Source organism: Crinia signifera, chromosome 11 (genome assembly GCF_055691185.1).
Source record: "Crinia signifera chromosome 11, ASM5569118v1, whole genome shotgun sequence".
NCBI classification, from domain to species: Eukaryota; Metazoa; Chordata; class Amphibia; order Anura; family Myobatrachidae; genus Crinia; species Crinia signifera.
In genome coordinates, this window is record NC_139227.1 from 100921849 (window position 1) to 100939388 (window position 17540).

The 17540-nt window shown below is 46.1% G+C and overlaps 1 protein-coding gene across 2 annotated transcripts; it reads left to right on the forward strand.

Moving 5' to 3' along the window:
- The first annotated feature begins 1534 nt into the window (after window positions 1–1534).
- Window positions 1535–13820, forward strand: LOC146045232 (L-lactate dehydrogenase A chain). Of its 2 annotated transcripts, none has more exons than XM_083163953.1 (8): window positions 1535–1699; window positions 6182–6316; window positions 8459–8576; window positions 8935–9108; window positions 10731–10904; window positions 11756–11873; window positions 12292–12415; window positions 12965–13820. In XM_083163953.1, the coding sequence occupies exons 2-8, from the start codon at window positions 6191–6193 to the stop codon at window positions 13127–13129; spliced, it is 999 nt and encodes a 332-aa protein (XP_083020079.1). In that variant the 5' UTR covers window positions 1535–1699; window positions 6182–6190; the 3' UTR covers window positions 13130–13820. The 2 variants fall into 2 exon arrangements, with proteins under 2 accessions (XP_083020079.1, XP_083020078.1); XM_083163952.1 differs by having other exon boundaries at window positions 1536–1699; window positions 6185–6316.
- Window positions 13821–17540: the final 3720 nt, after the last annotated feature.

Consider the following 17540-nt stretch of genomic DNA (forward strand, 5'->3'; position numbering starts at 1 on the left):
TGCCGGCTTTCTGGTGCTCATCTGATGACGCATTACGCCAATTGATCTGTGGGCACTGGGAGGCAATGCCCTATGTTGCTGATGCTGCATATATGCCATCAAATTACCACCAATGCTGACTTATCCAATGGCCAACTTGTGATAGCTGTAACTATATAGCCATGTTATAATTGCCATCAAAATGCCAGCACTTTATTTGGCCATCCCTACTTCCTATCAGCTCATACCCCATATTATTATCCAAGAGACCCCATATATCAGCTCAGAGACCCCCTATATTATTATCCCATAGACCCCATATATCAGCTCAGAGACCTCCCCCCATATTATTGTCCCAGAAACCCCTTATATCAGCTCAGACACCCCCCCTTATATTATTATCCCAGAGACCCCTTATATAAGCTCAGAGACCCCCCTATATTATTATCCCAGAGACCCCTTATATCAGCTCAGAGACCCCCCTATATTATTATCCCAGAGACCCCTTATATCAGCTCAGACCCCCCCCCCATATTATTGTCCCAGAGACCCCTTATATCAGCTCAGACACCCCCCTTATATTATTATCCCAGAGACCCCTTATATCAGCTCAGAGACCCCCCTATATTATTATCCCAGAGACCCCTTATATCAGCTCAGACACCCCCCTTATATTATTATCCCCGAGACCCATTATGCTCAGAGACCCCACCATATTATTATCTCAAAGACCCCTCATACCCCCCCCATACTATCAGCTTAGGGACCCCTACTATACTATACCCGCGTACTATCAGCTGAAGGACCCCTCTCATATTGGGCCTTATTCTAGTTCACTCTTTCTGACAAAATCCTTCTTAGATGGACAAAACCATGTGCACTGCAGGTGGGGCAGATGTAACTTGTGCAGAGAGAATTAGATTTGGGTGAGTTATTTTGTTTCTGTGCAGGGTAAATACTGGGTGCTTTATTTTGACACTGCAATATAGATCTTACTTTGAAGTAAAACCCCACCCAAATCTAATTCTCTCTGCACAAGTAACATCTGCCCCACCTGCAGTGCACATGGTTTTGTCCATCTAAGAAGGATTTTGTCAGAAAGATTGAACTAGAATAGGGCCCATTATGAGGTGCACCCAGGGCTATTTTTGTGCAGGCTCCAGCAGGAACTGAGGCCCTTATTCTAGTTCACTCTTTCTGACAAAATATTTCTTAGATGGACAAAACCATGTGCACTGCAGGTGAGGCAGGTGTAAAACCCCACCCAAATCTAATTATCTCTGCACAAGTAACACCTGCCTCACCTGCAGTTCACATGGTTTTGTCCATCTAAGAAATATTTTGTCTGAAAGAGTGAACTAGAATAAGGGCCTCAGTTCCTGCTGGAGCCTGCACAAAAATAGCCCTGGGTGCACCCTATGCGGTATCCGCGGGACCCCGCCTACTGCCCCAGGTGACCCAACACCGGCCTCCACGACGTCATCGCTCCCCTCTTCTTCTCCCGTTCCATCGCTCACAGGAGTATATATACTAGTAGAGTGACTCACTCTGAGATCCATCCGCCGCCGCAGCGCCTGCTCCCGGGCACGTCCGCCGCTCTATGCTAATGAGGCAGTGACGTATCTGACAGGGCGCTATATAAGTCTCCCTCCCTGCTCTCTTGGGCACGGGTTATTATTATTGCAACAGCATCGGAGAACGGGCCGGGCATCGGAGACAGGTGAGAGAGCAGCACCACTGCAACCCCGGGGCACCCTGCGCACGCCCCTCAGCACTGACCCCACACCTGTAGCCTCATTATACAGTGCTCCTATATGAACATTACTGCAGTAGCTTACTATGGCAGTGCTGGGTAGGGGCAGCTGGGTGATACATTGCAACATCCAGTAAATGATTAAACCCTATTCAGGATTCCATGTACAGTAAGCTCAGCAAGGATATGCGTGCATCCTGCCCTGGCACATGCATGTTTCCTCTTCCCCCTGGCACAAGCCATATGTGCCCCCTGGTAGAGGCCATGCATGTCCTGCCTCTGAAAGCACATGCCATGGGTTTGCCCCCCCACCACCACCTCTCTCTTTCTCGATCTCCACCCCTTTGGTACACACCATGTGTGTGCCCCCTACCCCCTCACCCCTGGATTGTGACGTCCCTGACACATGCCAATTGTGTGCCCCCAGGTGCTTGACCCAATCCAGGGCGCATGCCATGCATGTGTGTGTCTCAGCTTCCCTGGTGCAGACAGGCATGTAACATGGTAATCACACAAGACAGATGGGACTAGTTTTGCTTGGTGGCAGATGGGACTAGATGTGACTAGTTTTGCTTCTAGCCTGGATTTAGGGTTAATATGATATAAAGTAACGTGTGCGCTCACCCTCCTGCACCCTGAGCATCCCCTGTACCAGGAACTGTGTGCGCCAGGGAGAGAGAGCTAAAGCTGCAGGGTGTGGCTGAGGTGTAATGTGTATACCCATCAAACTACAAGTCTCAGCATGCCCTGACAGTGGTAGGTCATGATTGTTTGAGAAGAGTATGCGGGTGATAAGCTGTCAGCCCCTCTGCCATCCATGTATCTAGGGGCACGGGACACTGTGCCATAGCACCACTTGGTGGACCAGGACCTAAGCCCTTCTCAGCTGATTATTAATGACAGCTGGGACTTGTATAGAGATCCTCCAGGAGAACAACTTCTACTAATACAGAACAGCGATGCTGCTGGTATACCGCAGAGAGATGCTAATACTGTATCTGGCACACATCAAGGTCACGTCACTTGCCCACTGTGTGGTACAAGCCTCTGTGTTGGTGCTATTTACAGAACAACAAGATTGTGCTCCATATTTACCAATCCTGGCTTCAACCTCATTCTTACACGTATCCAGGGGTAGAATCCCAGCATCTAGTGATGAGACTGCCCCAGCTGGTCCTTCTGTCACATACTGGGGAAGAGGTATCAAATCCAGCTTGCAGAGATGAGACGGCCCCAGTTGGTCCTCCTGCCTGCTTGCCTGTATCCACAGACTGCAGGTGGAAAGGTCATTTTAGCATCCTCTGATTGTACCACATCTGCATCACTTTGTCCTTGAGTGCACACTGTAGCTGCCTGCCCCCCCCCCCCCCCCCCCCCCGCACACAGATTATGTCATCGCCTGGCACAGGAGCACCATCTGAGGTTTCATTACATTGGTGTCATGTTTAAATAGTAATAGAGGAAAAACAAGATTTATTTGCATCTATTATTTTTATATTTTAGATTATTGGCCTGATTCAGCTTTGTTAGCAATGAAAAAAAAGAAAGCAAATTTGCAAAACCATGCTGCACTGCAGGTGGGGTAGATGGTACATATGCGGATAGTTAGCTTTACTCCTACCCTGAAATATGGATTTCCCAAAGCTAACATCTGTGAGCTGCATGCAAAAGCAGCCAGTATTTACCCTGCACAAAAACAATAGCTCCCCTTTACAGAATCTGGGCTTATGTTGGCTTGGGTAATTCGACTGCTAGCTTTTATAAGCAGGGCCCTCTACCCTCACCTGTACCCTCCTCTCCTCCCCACTGCCTGCCCTGCTGCTCATGTGGGTACTGTAACGGTTGGCATGCAATACTTATGCCATGTCCTGTAATGCTCTGTGCTGTAAGTCCATTTCCTTCTGTACATGGTTTTGTTTCATTTGCTATATAAGGCGCCTCTGACCCCTTGTGGCGCCCTATAAATAAGGCATCATAATAACTGAGAACAAACAATCTTCCATTCTCAGTGGTAATGACCGCTGTAATAATACATAGTGGTCACTTGATGGTGTGGTACCCATGACCCGTAATGTAAAGTTATAACATTACAATAACAATATAAGGCTTTCCCTGCAGAGACCTGACAGCACTGGCAGTAAGTGGTATATACCCTGCTTAGACAGGCCGCACATACAGCAGCATTCACTGGAGAATGTGGGTCACTGACTGTGGTTTATACTGTATATAGATCTCGAGATATATAGATGGATCTCCTATAGAATTCCTGTCCTTATCACCCCATAAAGCCATCTTCTAACTTTCCATTGCTTGGAATAATGTCACTCTCCCTGGTTACCATAGTGACCACAGCCAGGATTTGGCCTAGCCTACATACTGATGGCTATTTTTGCATGCTGGCGTCCCTCCCATTGCAGAATACTCCCACAGAGGCTGACAGTGTGCTGGAATGAAGCATTCTGTATCTGGTGCTGGATGGTGTATGGTCCTGGTGCAGCCATGACATACAGATATGTCGCTGCCTAGGCCCTGTGACCTGTACAGACGTGCTTTATCTGCTGCCTTAGGAGGAAGCGCAGGTCACTGCCTCTTGTGTCACATGCATTGTGCGGAGAGCAGCTGCAGTGCCTTGTAATGGCCGCTGCAGGAAACCCCAGTCCTGTCTCCAGGGGTGACACATGTTGTTGTGTGCACATAGATCACCCTCTTAAAACTGTTGTGCCCTAGAACGAGCCATCCTATTGATCTATGGCAGGATGTATATCTGCTCATGTCTGTGAAAACAGAGATAAAGTATGAGCCCGTAACTTGTATTTAAAACCCAGCAGGTAACATGGCAGGAGCTGATTGGCTGGTACTTTGGGGTCTAAAGTGGACAGCGATAAAGTGCAAACCAATCGACTCTTAACTGTCACGTTGCGCTGGCTGGTACTTTAGCTCTCTCCAAGGCTCAGTACATTGACTCCTTAGTCCGCTGGATGTATCTAAGCTCGAGGCTGACGTTTCAGCAGTGATGGAGCGGTATATTATTCAGTGTGTACAGCTCCCTTCTGCCCATCCCAAAGGTGCGTACACAAGATAAATAATGATATTGGCTATACTATCGTGCATATCGCCTAGTGTGAACACACTATGGGCCAGATTCTCTAAGCTTCAAAAGTGATAAAAATAGAGAGTGATAAACAGCCAGCCAATCAGCTCCTGTCGACATTTTTCAAACACAGCCTGTGACATGGCAGGTAGGAGCTGATTGGCTGGCTGTTTATCACTCTCCATTTTATCACTTTTGAAGTTTAGAGAATCTGGCCCATTATATCATTAGTCTGATCAGACAGTGTTCCAGGGTGGGAAGCAGTACATGTCTGTATATTCTCTCCTACATAAAGGTATCAACCGACAGTTCACATAGCTTTAATGTTGGCAATCCTTTGGCGCAACAAGTTAATTATTAATTATGTACAGACAGTGTCCCCAGTACATTGTGCTTGGGAGGGTTATTGGCCGCTGTCTGCAGCCCTGTCCCATACATTATTATTGTATTATCCAGTGTCTGTTATAAATATTTGTCTTGGTGTATTGGGGAATAAGGATTTTACAATGACCCCATGGTTGTCCTCTGGTGGTAATGAGATGACGTCTTGGCCCATTGGCAGATTGAACATGATTTTGGAAGCTGTTGGAGTGTTCTGTATTCCATAAAATAGATAATAAATAGTCAAGAGGAGGATCCTTAATATACTTGTTCTAAAAGGAAAACCAGTAACTGCAGATTCCCAGATTGATTGTACTGTACAGTCCTCCTTACCTGCAAGGTATAAGTCATGGGTTGGGATCATTTAGTCTACAGCATGATGGTTGACAGTCATTAGGTCGACATGGGAAAATGTCGACATGGTTCTAGGGCGAAAGGTCGTTGGTTCGACAATGTCTAGGTCAACAGTGAAAGGGTTGACATGTGTGGTTTTTTTTTTTTTTTTACCTGAATGTCGACATGGACACAGTTTAAAGTGCACCGCATCGCTCGCAATGCGACACTATATTTTATTCTCCCACCACACCCTAGTGGATGGTAAGGCATGAAATACTACCTGTCGGCTCAAAAAAACTGTGAAAAACCCCAATGACCTGTCGACCTAGAACCATGTTGACTTTTTCCCATGTCGACCTAAAGACTGTACCATAATGCTGTAGACCAAATGACCGCATCCCTAAGGCCTAGGGTTTCATCACGTCACAGCGGACTTGCAATGCTGTACAAACTCAGGGCAGTTGGGGACTGTGCACCTTATATCCCGGACCAGGGGGACTGTGATCCCTTTATAACCTGGCGGCACTGTGTGCACCTTATACCCCAGCTCAACAGCGACTGTGATCCCTCTATATCCCTGACCGGCGGCGACTGTGTGCAGTTTATATTCCGGCCTTGCCGTGACTTTGTGCTTCTTTCAGCAGAGCAAGATGGCAAGCACCAAAGAGAAGCTGATCAAAAATGTGGTGGCCGAGGCGGCCCCTTCTCAGAACAAGGTCACCATAGTTGGCGTTGGTGCAGTTGGCATGGCCTGCGCCATCAGCGTCCTGCAGAAGGTGAGAATATTCCCTGGATGTCTTGAAATGTTCTATCTCTGCTTAGAGCCTGAATATACCAAATACACAGATAGATTTGGGGCTTGATTTCCGATTATTAACTAGTAGATTGGACTCGGCATTACAGAATAACATGTTTCATCCTATTGCATCAGTATAACTTTATGTTAATGTAAAGTCAGCCATTTTAGATGCAATAATGCCTGTTTTGGATGACTCCTTTAAATATGATGTATCATACCAAATGATGTCATCTCTGATATGACATCACCTATCACATTATGTCCAACGCCAGATATGACGGAATAGTTATGCTTTCATTCTGCTCTATTACAAATATAAGGTGAGCACCAGATAGAGTCTTGGTCCCACACACGAACAATTTATTTTTTTTTTTTTTTTAAATATCGTCCGATGTTTATCGAAAATCGGTCGATTTCGGTCCGATGTGCGCTCCCGTGAATCTTTTGCTAAATCTTCTGATCTTACGTGCTGCATGAAAGATCAGAAGATGTAACAAAAGATCCAAAGGAACGCACATGGTATCTTAAGAAAAATCTTTGGTAAAGACGTGCGCTTGCCTGAAATCTCTAGTCCAGGATGGACAAAAGATTTCAAGGCTAATTTATGCGCACATCTTAAGATCACAGATCTTTCTAGTGTGTGGGCACCAGGCCAGAGAAGAGTAGGCTGCTGGTCTTCTGCATGTTGTGTATAGCAAACTCTCATTCTTGTCCCAATTTTTACGTTTGTTTGTGTAGTTTTATTTGTTAAACATCCAAGAAAATCGATTGTGTTTAATAAATTGGCAACATTTCAATCCGATGAAGTTATTCTATTACTATGTATTTGTTTAGCAATTGCTTTAGTTAAACTTTTTGGGACTTGTGTATTATCACGGCACCCACTACTCCATTTGTGTAGAGGGCTATTCAGGGTGGTGAAATCGCATCGCATGCCATATTGTATGGCATGCGATTTTTCCTATGTAACGTATTCACTGCTCTGTGTCAGTGAATCCATTACAAAGATAGGATGCGATAAAAAAATCGCATGCCGTTATTGTATGGCATGCGATGAGATATCTGTTCTGATGGAACCTAGAATAATGCCATTTAATGGTAAAATGACATATAGGGGGACATTTACTAAGATGGGAGTTCTATTTCACATGTGATGTTGCTGTGGGCAACCAATCAGAACCTACTATTTATTTAGCACCTTGTAGAAGATAATAGATGATTTATGATTGGTTGCCGATAGCAACATCCCATGTGACATAGAACTCTCATCTTAGTAAATTTCCCCCATAATGTCATTTATTTTGCCCCCTCTACTATCCACGTCAGCCTGAAGCGTGGCGAGCGGCGGCGGTACGTGTCTGACCGACCTTTTCATACCCCCACTATCCACGTCGGCGTGGAGTTGATTTTATAAAGTGTGGCGAGCGGACACGTAATACACGTCCCCTCACGGGGCTCGCTCGCCACACTTTATAAAATCAACTCCATGCCGACGTGGATAGTGGGGGTATGAAAAGGTTGGTCGGACGCGTACCACCGCTCGCCACGCTTCGTGATCACGTCGATACTGGGGGGGGGGGGCATTAATAAATTTATATGTCATTTAATGCTATTGTACATTAAATGCCATAATAAGCGTCAAAATCTCATCGCATGCCATACCATAACGGCATGCGATGCGATTTCACTATGTTTGCGTACGTAGTAAATCTGGGTGCCGTGATAATACACAATTACCAACTTTTTTTATACTTGTATTCGCGCCACCCACCTTGTGCCATTTCTCTCAGGCTGGGTATGGAATGCCTGGTTATAAGCACTGCAGGGGAATCAGGTGCCCCCACCTAGATAGCGCCATTCCCCATTATTCTACAGACCCTGCTACATAATCCGCCCTGGGATGTATGAGTTCTGGACAGTAACATCAGCCCTGTGTAAGCGTACATGTCTGCATTGGTTTATAATCTGTACAGGAGTTCTGTGTTGGGGCACACATGCATGTCAGGATAGAATCACCCCAGACTATTGCAGCTGTCAGAACCCACCCTGGGTTCCTGTAACTCCTACGTGGTGCCTGAGACCCCTGGTGGCTCCTTACAGGTTGTCTCTCTACCCACAGGACCTGGCTGATGAGCTTGCTCTGGTTGATGTGATTGAAGACAAACTGAAGGGGGAAATGATGGACCTCCAGCATGGCAGCCTCTTCCTGCGTACCCCAAAGATTGTCTCTGGGAAAGGTGTGTGTGTGTGTGCGCGCATGTGCTCTAAAACTAGACCGAGGTTATTGCCTCCTTTAAATGTTCCACTAGAAGTCCATACTCTGCATTGTGGCATAACCAGTTTACCCACCAGCGGTGCCACCAGTGTACAGTAGGTGATTTATCTGCAGTTTATATCCCCGCAGAAATGGGCTATGCCACAGTCATTGACTTGGAGACCTCTAGATCATAGTAGTGCTGTGTATAGTGTGACTGAGTGTCCAAGGATGTCCCTGGATGGGAATAATGTACCTATGTATGATCCTGGGGTCATGTTATGGGGCCGGGTCAGAGGCAGGATGTGGCTAGTAAAATCAGAACTGTATTTGTATTGCAGATTACAGCGTCACAGCCAACTCCAAGCTGGTGGTTGTGACCGCCGGTGCCCGTCAGCAAGAGGGAGAGAGCCGCCTCAACCTGGTGCAACGCAACGTCAACATCTTCAAATTTATCATTCCTAATATTGTGAAGTACAGTCCCAACTGCATCCTGCTGGTTGTCTCCAACCCCGGTAAGTGTCACCATAAACACCAGGCAGAACTGCAGGGGTTCCACCATTATTAGCGGGATGCCAGGGACTTGCTTGGCCCATTCTGAGACGTATGCTACACAGAATAGAGCCAGTGTTTGGGCTAGTTCATCACATATGGGTAGGAACCTAGCCTACTGTGACGTGACCAGGCAGCTGGTTGGCTTATTAGATGTGCTTACTGGCCAATCAGGCTGTAGAACTTTGGGCCGGACTAAACAATCCGGTCCACAGATCTGATCGCCCGGCAGTGGGACAGACAGCCGGTTGTGTGTGGTTAGCGGTTTATTGGCTTTTGTAATGAGGATTATTCAGTAGCTTGTGGCACAGGTGTTAGAACTATGGTAATGCACATAGTCTGCAGTAGTAATGTACACGCAAGCATGACAGCTGCAGCTATGAGGTAACAAGACTCTGTACACCACTGGTTCTTAACCTTGGTCCTCAGGACCTCCCAACAGTTCACGTTTTCCAGCTCTCCACACAGAGGGCCTTATTCTGGTTCACTCTGAGGCAAATTCCTTCTGAAATGGTCAAAACCATGTGCACTGCAGGTGGGGCAGATATAACATGCGCAGAGAGAATTAGATTTGGGTGGGGTTTTTCTTTAAAGTGAGATCTATATTGCAGTGTAGAAATAAAGCAGCCAGTATTTACCCTGCACAGAAACAAAATAACTCGCCCAAAGCTAAATCTCTCTGCATATGTTACATCTGCCCCCCTGCAGTGCACATGGTTGTGTCCATTCTAGAAGGAATTTGCCTGTAAGAGTGAACCAGAATAAGGCCCAGAATCAAAAGTAAAGTAATTATCCCCACCCGTGGATCTCTTATAATTCACTTTTTAAGTGCACATGCAGGGTGACCTGGCAAACATGAACTTTTGGGGGGTCCTGAGGACCCAGGTTGAGAACCAATGCTGTACACAGTTCACACAACTTACTTGTGTTCTCCATCACACATCCCACTAATCCCAGTGGGATTCCATCTGAAGGAACTATGGGCCCAAATCACACCTGATCGCTGATCTTTGAATTCACAAAGCAGCCGGTTATCGACCGATCGCGTAGGAAACAGATTATCGCTTGCGCAGGCTCAAACGGCGACTAAATCCAGCATCTATTCTGATCGCTGGCTGTTCGCAAGTTGGGTGACGGTAAGCCGTCATTTGTGAGTGTCACCTGGCCATTTACTGGGAGTGTCAGGGAAAACGAAGGTGTGTGAAGTCGCCCTGTTTCTATGGCAGGGAGTAGGGTCTGTGTTCTGCAAACATTGGGAATCCTTTGAGTGGACTTTGCAGCTGTCCGTAGAATTGTACAGGGCAGGGGGTCACTCTGTCAGGGTGGCGGCTATCTGATTGCAGGGCTCTGCCAAATTGCCCAGCAGCGATCCAGTCTGAATAACCCCATGTTATGTACATTCAAAGCTGTATTCCAAAGCGCGCTGCAACAAAGTAAAAACTGCGTGACACATTTACACCCCAATACCTTTACCCATTGCGTCAGTCTGAGGATCTGATTATCTGGCTGCTGTTGTGCGGTCTCTAATGTAGATAATTCAGCTACAAGTTATTCATGCAGTCTTTATTTTTTTTTCTTCTTCCAGTTGATGTTTTGACGTACGTAGCCTGGAAAATCAGCGGCTTCCCCAAGCACCGCGTCATCGGCAGCGGCTGCAACCTGGACTCCGCTCGCTTCCGCTACCTCATGGGGGAGAAGCTGGGCATTCACTCCCTGAGCTGCCACGGCTGGGTCATTGGGGAACACGGAGACTCCAGTGGTGAGAATCTAGTAGTTGTCAGCTTGTCGGGAAGAGGATCTGAAGGCTGAACCTCCGTAACCTTAGAGAGGATCTATATTTAACTGTTTGGAAAGGTCACAATGTAACACAAGTAGGTCAGACGTTATGGCCTTCACCCCAAAGTGCAAATAAAGGGCAACGTGACATTTGCTGCTATGGGTTAAGACTGCAAAGCTCTGCTCCGACAGAACAGCTGGAAACGAACGGCTGTCATTTATATCGGAAGCGAATCATATTGTGTTATGGGCCTAGTTCAGCGTCTGTTGTAGTTTAGCAAGATACAGTAGGTCTTTGGGGAGATAACGTGTAAGAGGAATCTAGATGGGTGCTATTAGATATGACTGCTACTGGAGGTTATTTGGGGGTTCCGGAATAGGTGAGTTTTTAGGGAAACAGAACATAACTGATATATAGTATGTAGTAGATTGGGAAGTTTCCAGAATCTAACTTTAAGGATAACCCCAAATACATTTTAGCAAATATATATGGATTTTTTAATACAAACCTGGTAGCCGGGTACCCTAATTTTCCCCAAAATTACTGAAGGAATAAAGGTTGTTACTCCCAGTATCTGCTGTAACTATCTCTGAGCTGCAAATTAGTATTTTTTTTTTTTTTTTTTTTTTTTATTGCTTTCCTTGAGTTTATCTCCACGTGTGTGTGTGTGTGTGTGTGTGTGTATACGATGTGTTGTGCGCAGTAAATTGTCTGATCTTGCTTAGTTACTGTGCATCAGGCAGCCTACAGATGTGGGGTGCAGGGTGTCCTCCCGACTAGGAAATAATCTGCAGCCTGCTAGTCCCGTTTCTAACCTGCTCCCCCTCTTTCAGTGCCGGTGTGGAGTGGGGTGAATGTAGCTGGAGTGTCTCTGAAGACCCTGAATCCTGACATGGGAACAGACGCGGATAAGGAGAACTGGAAGGAGGTGCACAAGCAGGTAGTGGACAGGTAGGTCATTACTGCAACCCCTCTGGCCTAATGTTTATGCAGGTAAGAGGATAGGACTATGTAACTGGTACAGCGTCACATGTGAAACTGCTGTACCTGAGGTACAGGTAGGGGGTCTCTGCCTGTATTCCAATGCAGCTGTACTTAAGCACAGATGGGGGGGTCTCTGCCTGTATTCTGATTTCAGCTGCACTGCACCGATATGCCCCAGAGTAGCTTTTCCCACTATTGAGAAATCCTGGGTGCAAAGTTCTGTCTGATATAACCGGGTCCTTGTGTATGGTACTTATCTCCAGTGTGATAAACCTGTGCACAGTGCCGGCACCCCAATGCTATCCAGTTACACCTATTTTTATTTCTATTTAGCTGCTGCACAAATCATTGGCTGTTAGTGACTGACTGTTTCATGTTCCGACAGCGCTTATGAAGTTATCAAGCTGAAGGGCTACACTTCCTGGGCTATCGGCCTATCCGTGGCAGATCTCGCTGAGACCACCCTCAAGAACCTCAGGCGTGTCCACCCAATCTCTACAATGGTCAAGGTAAACTTCTCATGAGAAAGCAGGTTCCCTGTCCTGGTGCCCGGGTTATGTCTCCTTCGCCATAACATCTGCTGTTGGAGAAGCCCCCGTGGAGCACTGCTTCCTGGCACGCCCTGCTGTGTACTTCACCTGGGGAACCATTTGCTTTGTTACATTAATTACAGTATTAGCAGGATAATGGTGAGCACCACATTATTACTGGCCAGCCACCCTGTGTTTAGCTGAAGGATGGTTTAGTTGTCCATCTTCATAGCTATCTACAGGGGTCCAATGATGGCGCCATAGTCTGGCTTGTACGACATCAATCTAAGAAGGTGCCGTTTCCATACTAAATGCCACTACAGTATATCCATGTCTGTGATAGGACCCCGGTTTAAGCACTTGGGTGCGGATTGGCTACAAGCGGGCCAGAACCACCCCCCTCCAAACCTTATTGGCCAAAGTATGCATGTGTTCATTGGGTAAATGGCATTATGTCGCTGTGAGCCTTCTACTGCTGATGGTTGAGATTGTATTGTGCCCCCTAACAATTGTATTGCTGTGTTTCAGGGACTGTACGGTGTGAAGGATGAAGTCTTCCTCAGTATCCCATCCGTTCTGGGGAACCAGGGCATCACCGATGTGGTACAGATGACGCTGAAGGCTGACGAAGAGGAGCGTCTGCGGAAGAGTGCGGACACACTCTGGGCCATCCAGAAGGAGCTACAGTTCTAGGCCGTACTGCAATAGTCACGTGTTCATTGTCGTCTTAATGTGTTTTTACGTTGCACTTTTCAAGTAGGTCAAATACCTTTTTGTCCGATAGTCACCTGTGCGTTGCCAGCAGGGCCCCGGTATACTGCAGAAATTACCTGTTGGCATTTGTGATTTGTCTGTTTGTGCCCACTCAACATGTCACAGCCTGACCGAACAAACCATGCACAGTCCGTCGTCTTATGCAGGCGGTCCTTGTGTGGACCTACCCAGCATGAGATTCTAACCATCACTTCTCCAGCTTGGCCGCATATTCATGGTTGTCTGTCCACAACATAAAACAGTCATTCTCTAATGACTAATACATCCGATGACCAAGCTAGACCATCGATAGTGCAATACATTGCTTGTACAACTAAATTAGGGATGTTTGCAGCAATCTGCCATTGAAACGGGGAAGCCTGAGACGTTTCAAAACCAAGTCTCCCCAACATATAAATGTTTCTGACCTGTATTAGGTTTTTTACAATCATTTAATGGTAGCCCTCCCGCAAAATCTGTATGAAGAGTAATCTATATAAATATATATTTTAGCATCCTGTCCACTGTTGTCTTTGGCTCAATGGAGTAAGTGGTGTCATGTGATAAGAGACTGAATCATGTGACTGAGAAACAAGATGTCTGCACTAAATAAAGAAATCTATTCTACTGATTTTTGTCATCCGTCTTCCTTCCAGTCTGTGCGTAAATCAGATCCTTCTCTGCCAGTGAGATCGAAAGCTGAAGTCACAGGTCCTCCATGTATATGCTTGGGCATGCCTGCGGTTTTTCATAACATGCCCAGAAAATGGGTGGCTGACACCCACGAATGCCAGCTTACTGTCGGTCCACTTGGCAAATGGCCAGTGATTAGAAAAGACACTGGATTTGTGTTTTGCTGCTGAATATCCTCACACATGCACAGTTGCAGGGGGGGTGTGTGTATAAGAGTCCTATCTAGTTATACGGTGTCCAATGTGAGAACGCTGGAGGTGAAATGTTCCGATGAACCAAGCGTCTTCTCTCAATGGTGGCTGCAGATGGAATTAGGCCACCGGAAGATCTCCAGAAGGTGCTGGTATTTGGGCACCTTTTGAGAAAGCTACAGTAGATAGTGAACCCCTTCGAGTGTTACTGCCTCACTTCCAGGTTTTACATCTAAGGAGCTGACCACCTTTCACTGTCATCTCTGCTCAGTGCCACGACCATTCTTGGTCACCAATACCGGCACCTGCCCACTCTATCGCCTCCGGTGGCCTAATTCTGTCTGTATCCACCATTGAGAGGATGCTTGGTTTTAACTTTGGGGTCCACCAGGACATTCTCCCTCCAGTGGTCTCGCATTGGACACTATAACTAGAGAGGACTCTGGTACCCCCCTGGGGGCTTTGATTATATTGTTCACAGCAGTGACACAGTACTACATTATGGTAAAGTGCCCTTACCTGTTTACTTGACAGTTTCCAAATTACCTGGACGGTGTCACCTGCAAGTGAGGAATTGTTCATTTTAATGTACATTTATTCTTGTACATTTATTCTTGTATTTATACAAGTACATTTTTATTAGTGGCATGTTTTTGTTAATACAGTAGTTTTCTATATTACATATGCTGCATTTTATTATTATAGTATATTTTCTTTAATTTTCCTTTCTGAATAACCCCCCTAATCCATGATTGGGCAATACACACCAATTCTCTTAAAATGCTGACCCCTTACAGAAAATCTATTCTTGGAAGAATAGAGAATTATATTAATTCTGATAATCAAACTAATATCACAGCCCTCTGTAGGTATTTTTTTTTTTTTTTTTTTTTTTTTTTTTTTTTTTTTTTTTTTTATGCTGGACTGTACAGGGACGGTCTGTCCCCAAAGTACATAGCAACAATTTTCTACCGAGTCGTATGTGATAACATAGGCTTCATCTCCACACCCGGATACACTGTCCCTTATCGTTCTGCCTCCGCCACCAAACGTTACACTAGGCAGGAATAGTTCTGCTAGCACAGTGATTGTTGAATTCTTCTAGCACAATGTTAACCTTGACAATCCAGCTGTTGAACTACACATCTAAGCATGCCCTGCATCAGTTTTAGCATGGCCAAGTAGTAAAACTGTAGCGGGGCATGCTGGGATGTGTAGTTCAACAACAGCTGGAGTGTCAAGGTCAGCCAACACTGCGCTAGCATCTGCCAAAGACACTTGTCCATTGGACCGCCAGATGGTGGTTTGTGATTGGTCTCCAGTGTGCCAGAGACCAATGGCAGGTACTGTACACCGTTCCTGCAGGAGGCAATGGATGTCGCAGGCAGGAAGTGACAGAATGCTACCTGCCTGTCCTCATTGCTTGTTCCTATTACTAACTAATAACATTGCCCAGGAGAAGCCTCTGATGTGACCAGCTCCCTCAGGCACAATCTAAAGACTGCTGTGGAGGGGAAGTAGAAGGGGAGGAGTCAGCCACACTAATTTACATTAAAAGTGCCCATGCTCCCCGTGGTCTCCCTCCTATCCACCACTGTCTACGCTCCAGTGCCACCTAGTGGATGAAGGAGAAATATTTATATGTGAATACTGAATATAATAAAGGGATATATAATCGTGGCAACATGGACCCTGGGATTGAACTTCACTTTTCTTGGCAAAGTTTCTGCTGCGCCCTTATACCTCTATCAGATGAATCTTTGTACCTACCGAATATAAAAGCTAAATAGTGAATAATGAAACCTTTGTGGTGATCGGCATCTGGCGCTGAACACTGCTAAGCAATGCCACATATCTGATGTAGATATCGTGCCACAGGGTAAGAGGCCACGGACCCAGGACACGAATTATACTATTACTCCACACTGTCTGAGCAGTATTACAGGCACAGTAATGCTTATCTATAGGTGGTTCCCATATGGTGTATCTAAAGCCGGGTGCCCATCGGTAGATGTAGCTACCGACAGATTGGGCAGTATGTACATACAGCCTAATCCGTTGTGACTGACATCAAAACTAGGCAAGCCCAGTGAGCTGTCAATCACTGGCGGCTCCTGCAGCAGCTGTACAGGCGGTAGATAAATCGCGCACACGCACAGAATGATGCGCAAATGAAGCTTTAGATGTATTGGGTATCGGCTGTGCTGCGCAGCCGATGCAATATATCTGAATGACGCCGATGGTCTGCTGATGTATTGGCCAGTGTGTATGCACCTTTAGGGTGCGTATACACTAGTCAATATGGTACTTGTTTAGTTTCACGGCGGCACTTCCCAGCAGATCGCATCGCATGCAATTCTATCTGTGATGCGATTTAGCACACCCCCACTATCCACGTCAACCCAAAGCGTGGTGAGTGGATGCGGTACACGTCCTCCCAACCTGTTCATACCCCCACTATCCATGTCAGCGCGGAGTTGATTTTATAAAGTGTGGCGATCGGACGCGGAAAACGAGCCCCAAGAATGGCGAGGGGACATGGATTACTTGACGTGTATTCCGCGGCCGCTCGCCACGCTTCGGGCTCCATGGTTCGCTGCGCTCGCCACACTTTATAAAATCAACTCCACGCCGATGTGGATAGTGGGGGTATGAACAGGTCGGGAGTATGTGTACCGCGGGGCACACTGCGCTCACCATGCTTCGGGCTGACGTGGATAGTGCATGCAATATTGCATGCGATTTGCATACAATCTGCTTGGAAGTGCCGCCGTGAAACTAAACCAGTACCGTCAATATGGTTAATGATTTTTCCTATGCTCCTGGACAAACGATATCTTTCAGATGCCACTGACGATATAGTCAGAATTTGCAGACGGTGGGGTTGTGAAGGACCCTCCGGTCCTTACCGATATAGAGCTGCAGATTATTTGAATTAGAACATTAGTGTGCATATTATTAGCAATGATCATACAGCGTGTGCTATGGGACCATTCCACATTTTATTAATTACTAGCTGACCCGCCTGGCGTTGCCCGGGAAAACCTTGTTTTTTGTTTTTTTTATTTAAAAAAAATTGCTGTAAAATTTCGTCTTATGCTGTACCAAAGGCCCAAGATTGTAATTCGTTAAAGCCTCCATTATAATGTTAAAATGTGTTTGCATTGATGCTCAATGACCGCAATGAAATCAGGTGGAGTTGTTCCTTTGTCATCCTTTTTCCAGATCCTCAATAAAGGCAAATTGAACCTTGATGGGTTTTTTTACATTTCAAAGTGAAATTTCCCAAAAATGGCTTATAGGTGCTGGTTCTAGAGGAACCCACCCCCCCTTATACATCAGCTGGGGTGTAGCGTAGCAAATCAGGGACTAGACCCAGCAGTGTACAGTCATGGACTAAGAATAGGATTCCATGTTACTAGACACTAAGATAGGAGTTATATTAAAGATGGGATGTTTTTATGGGC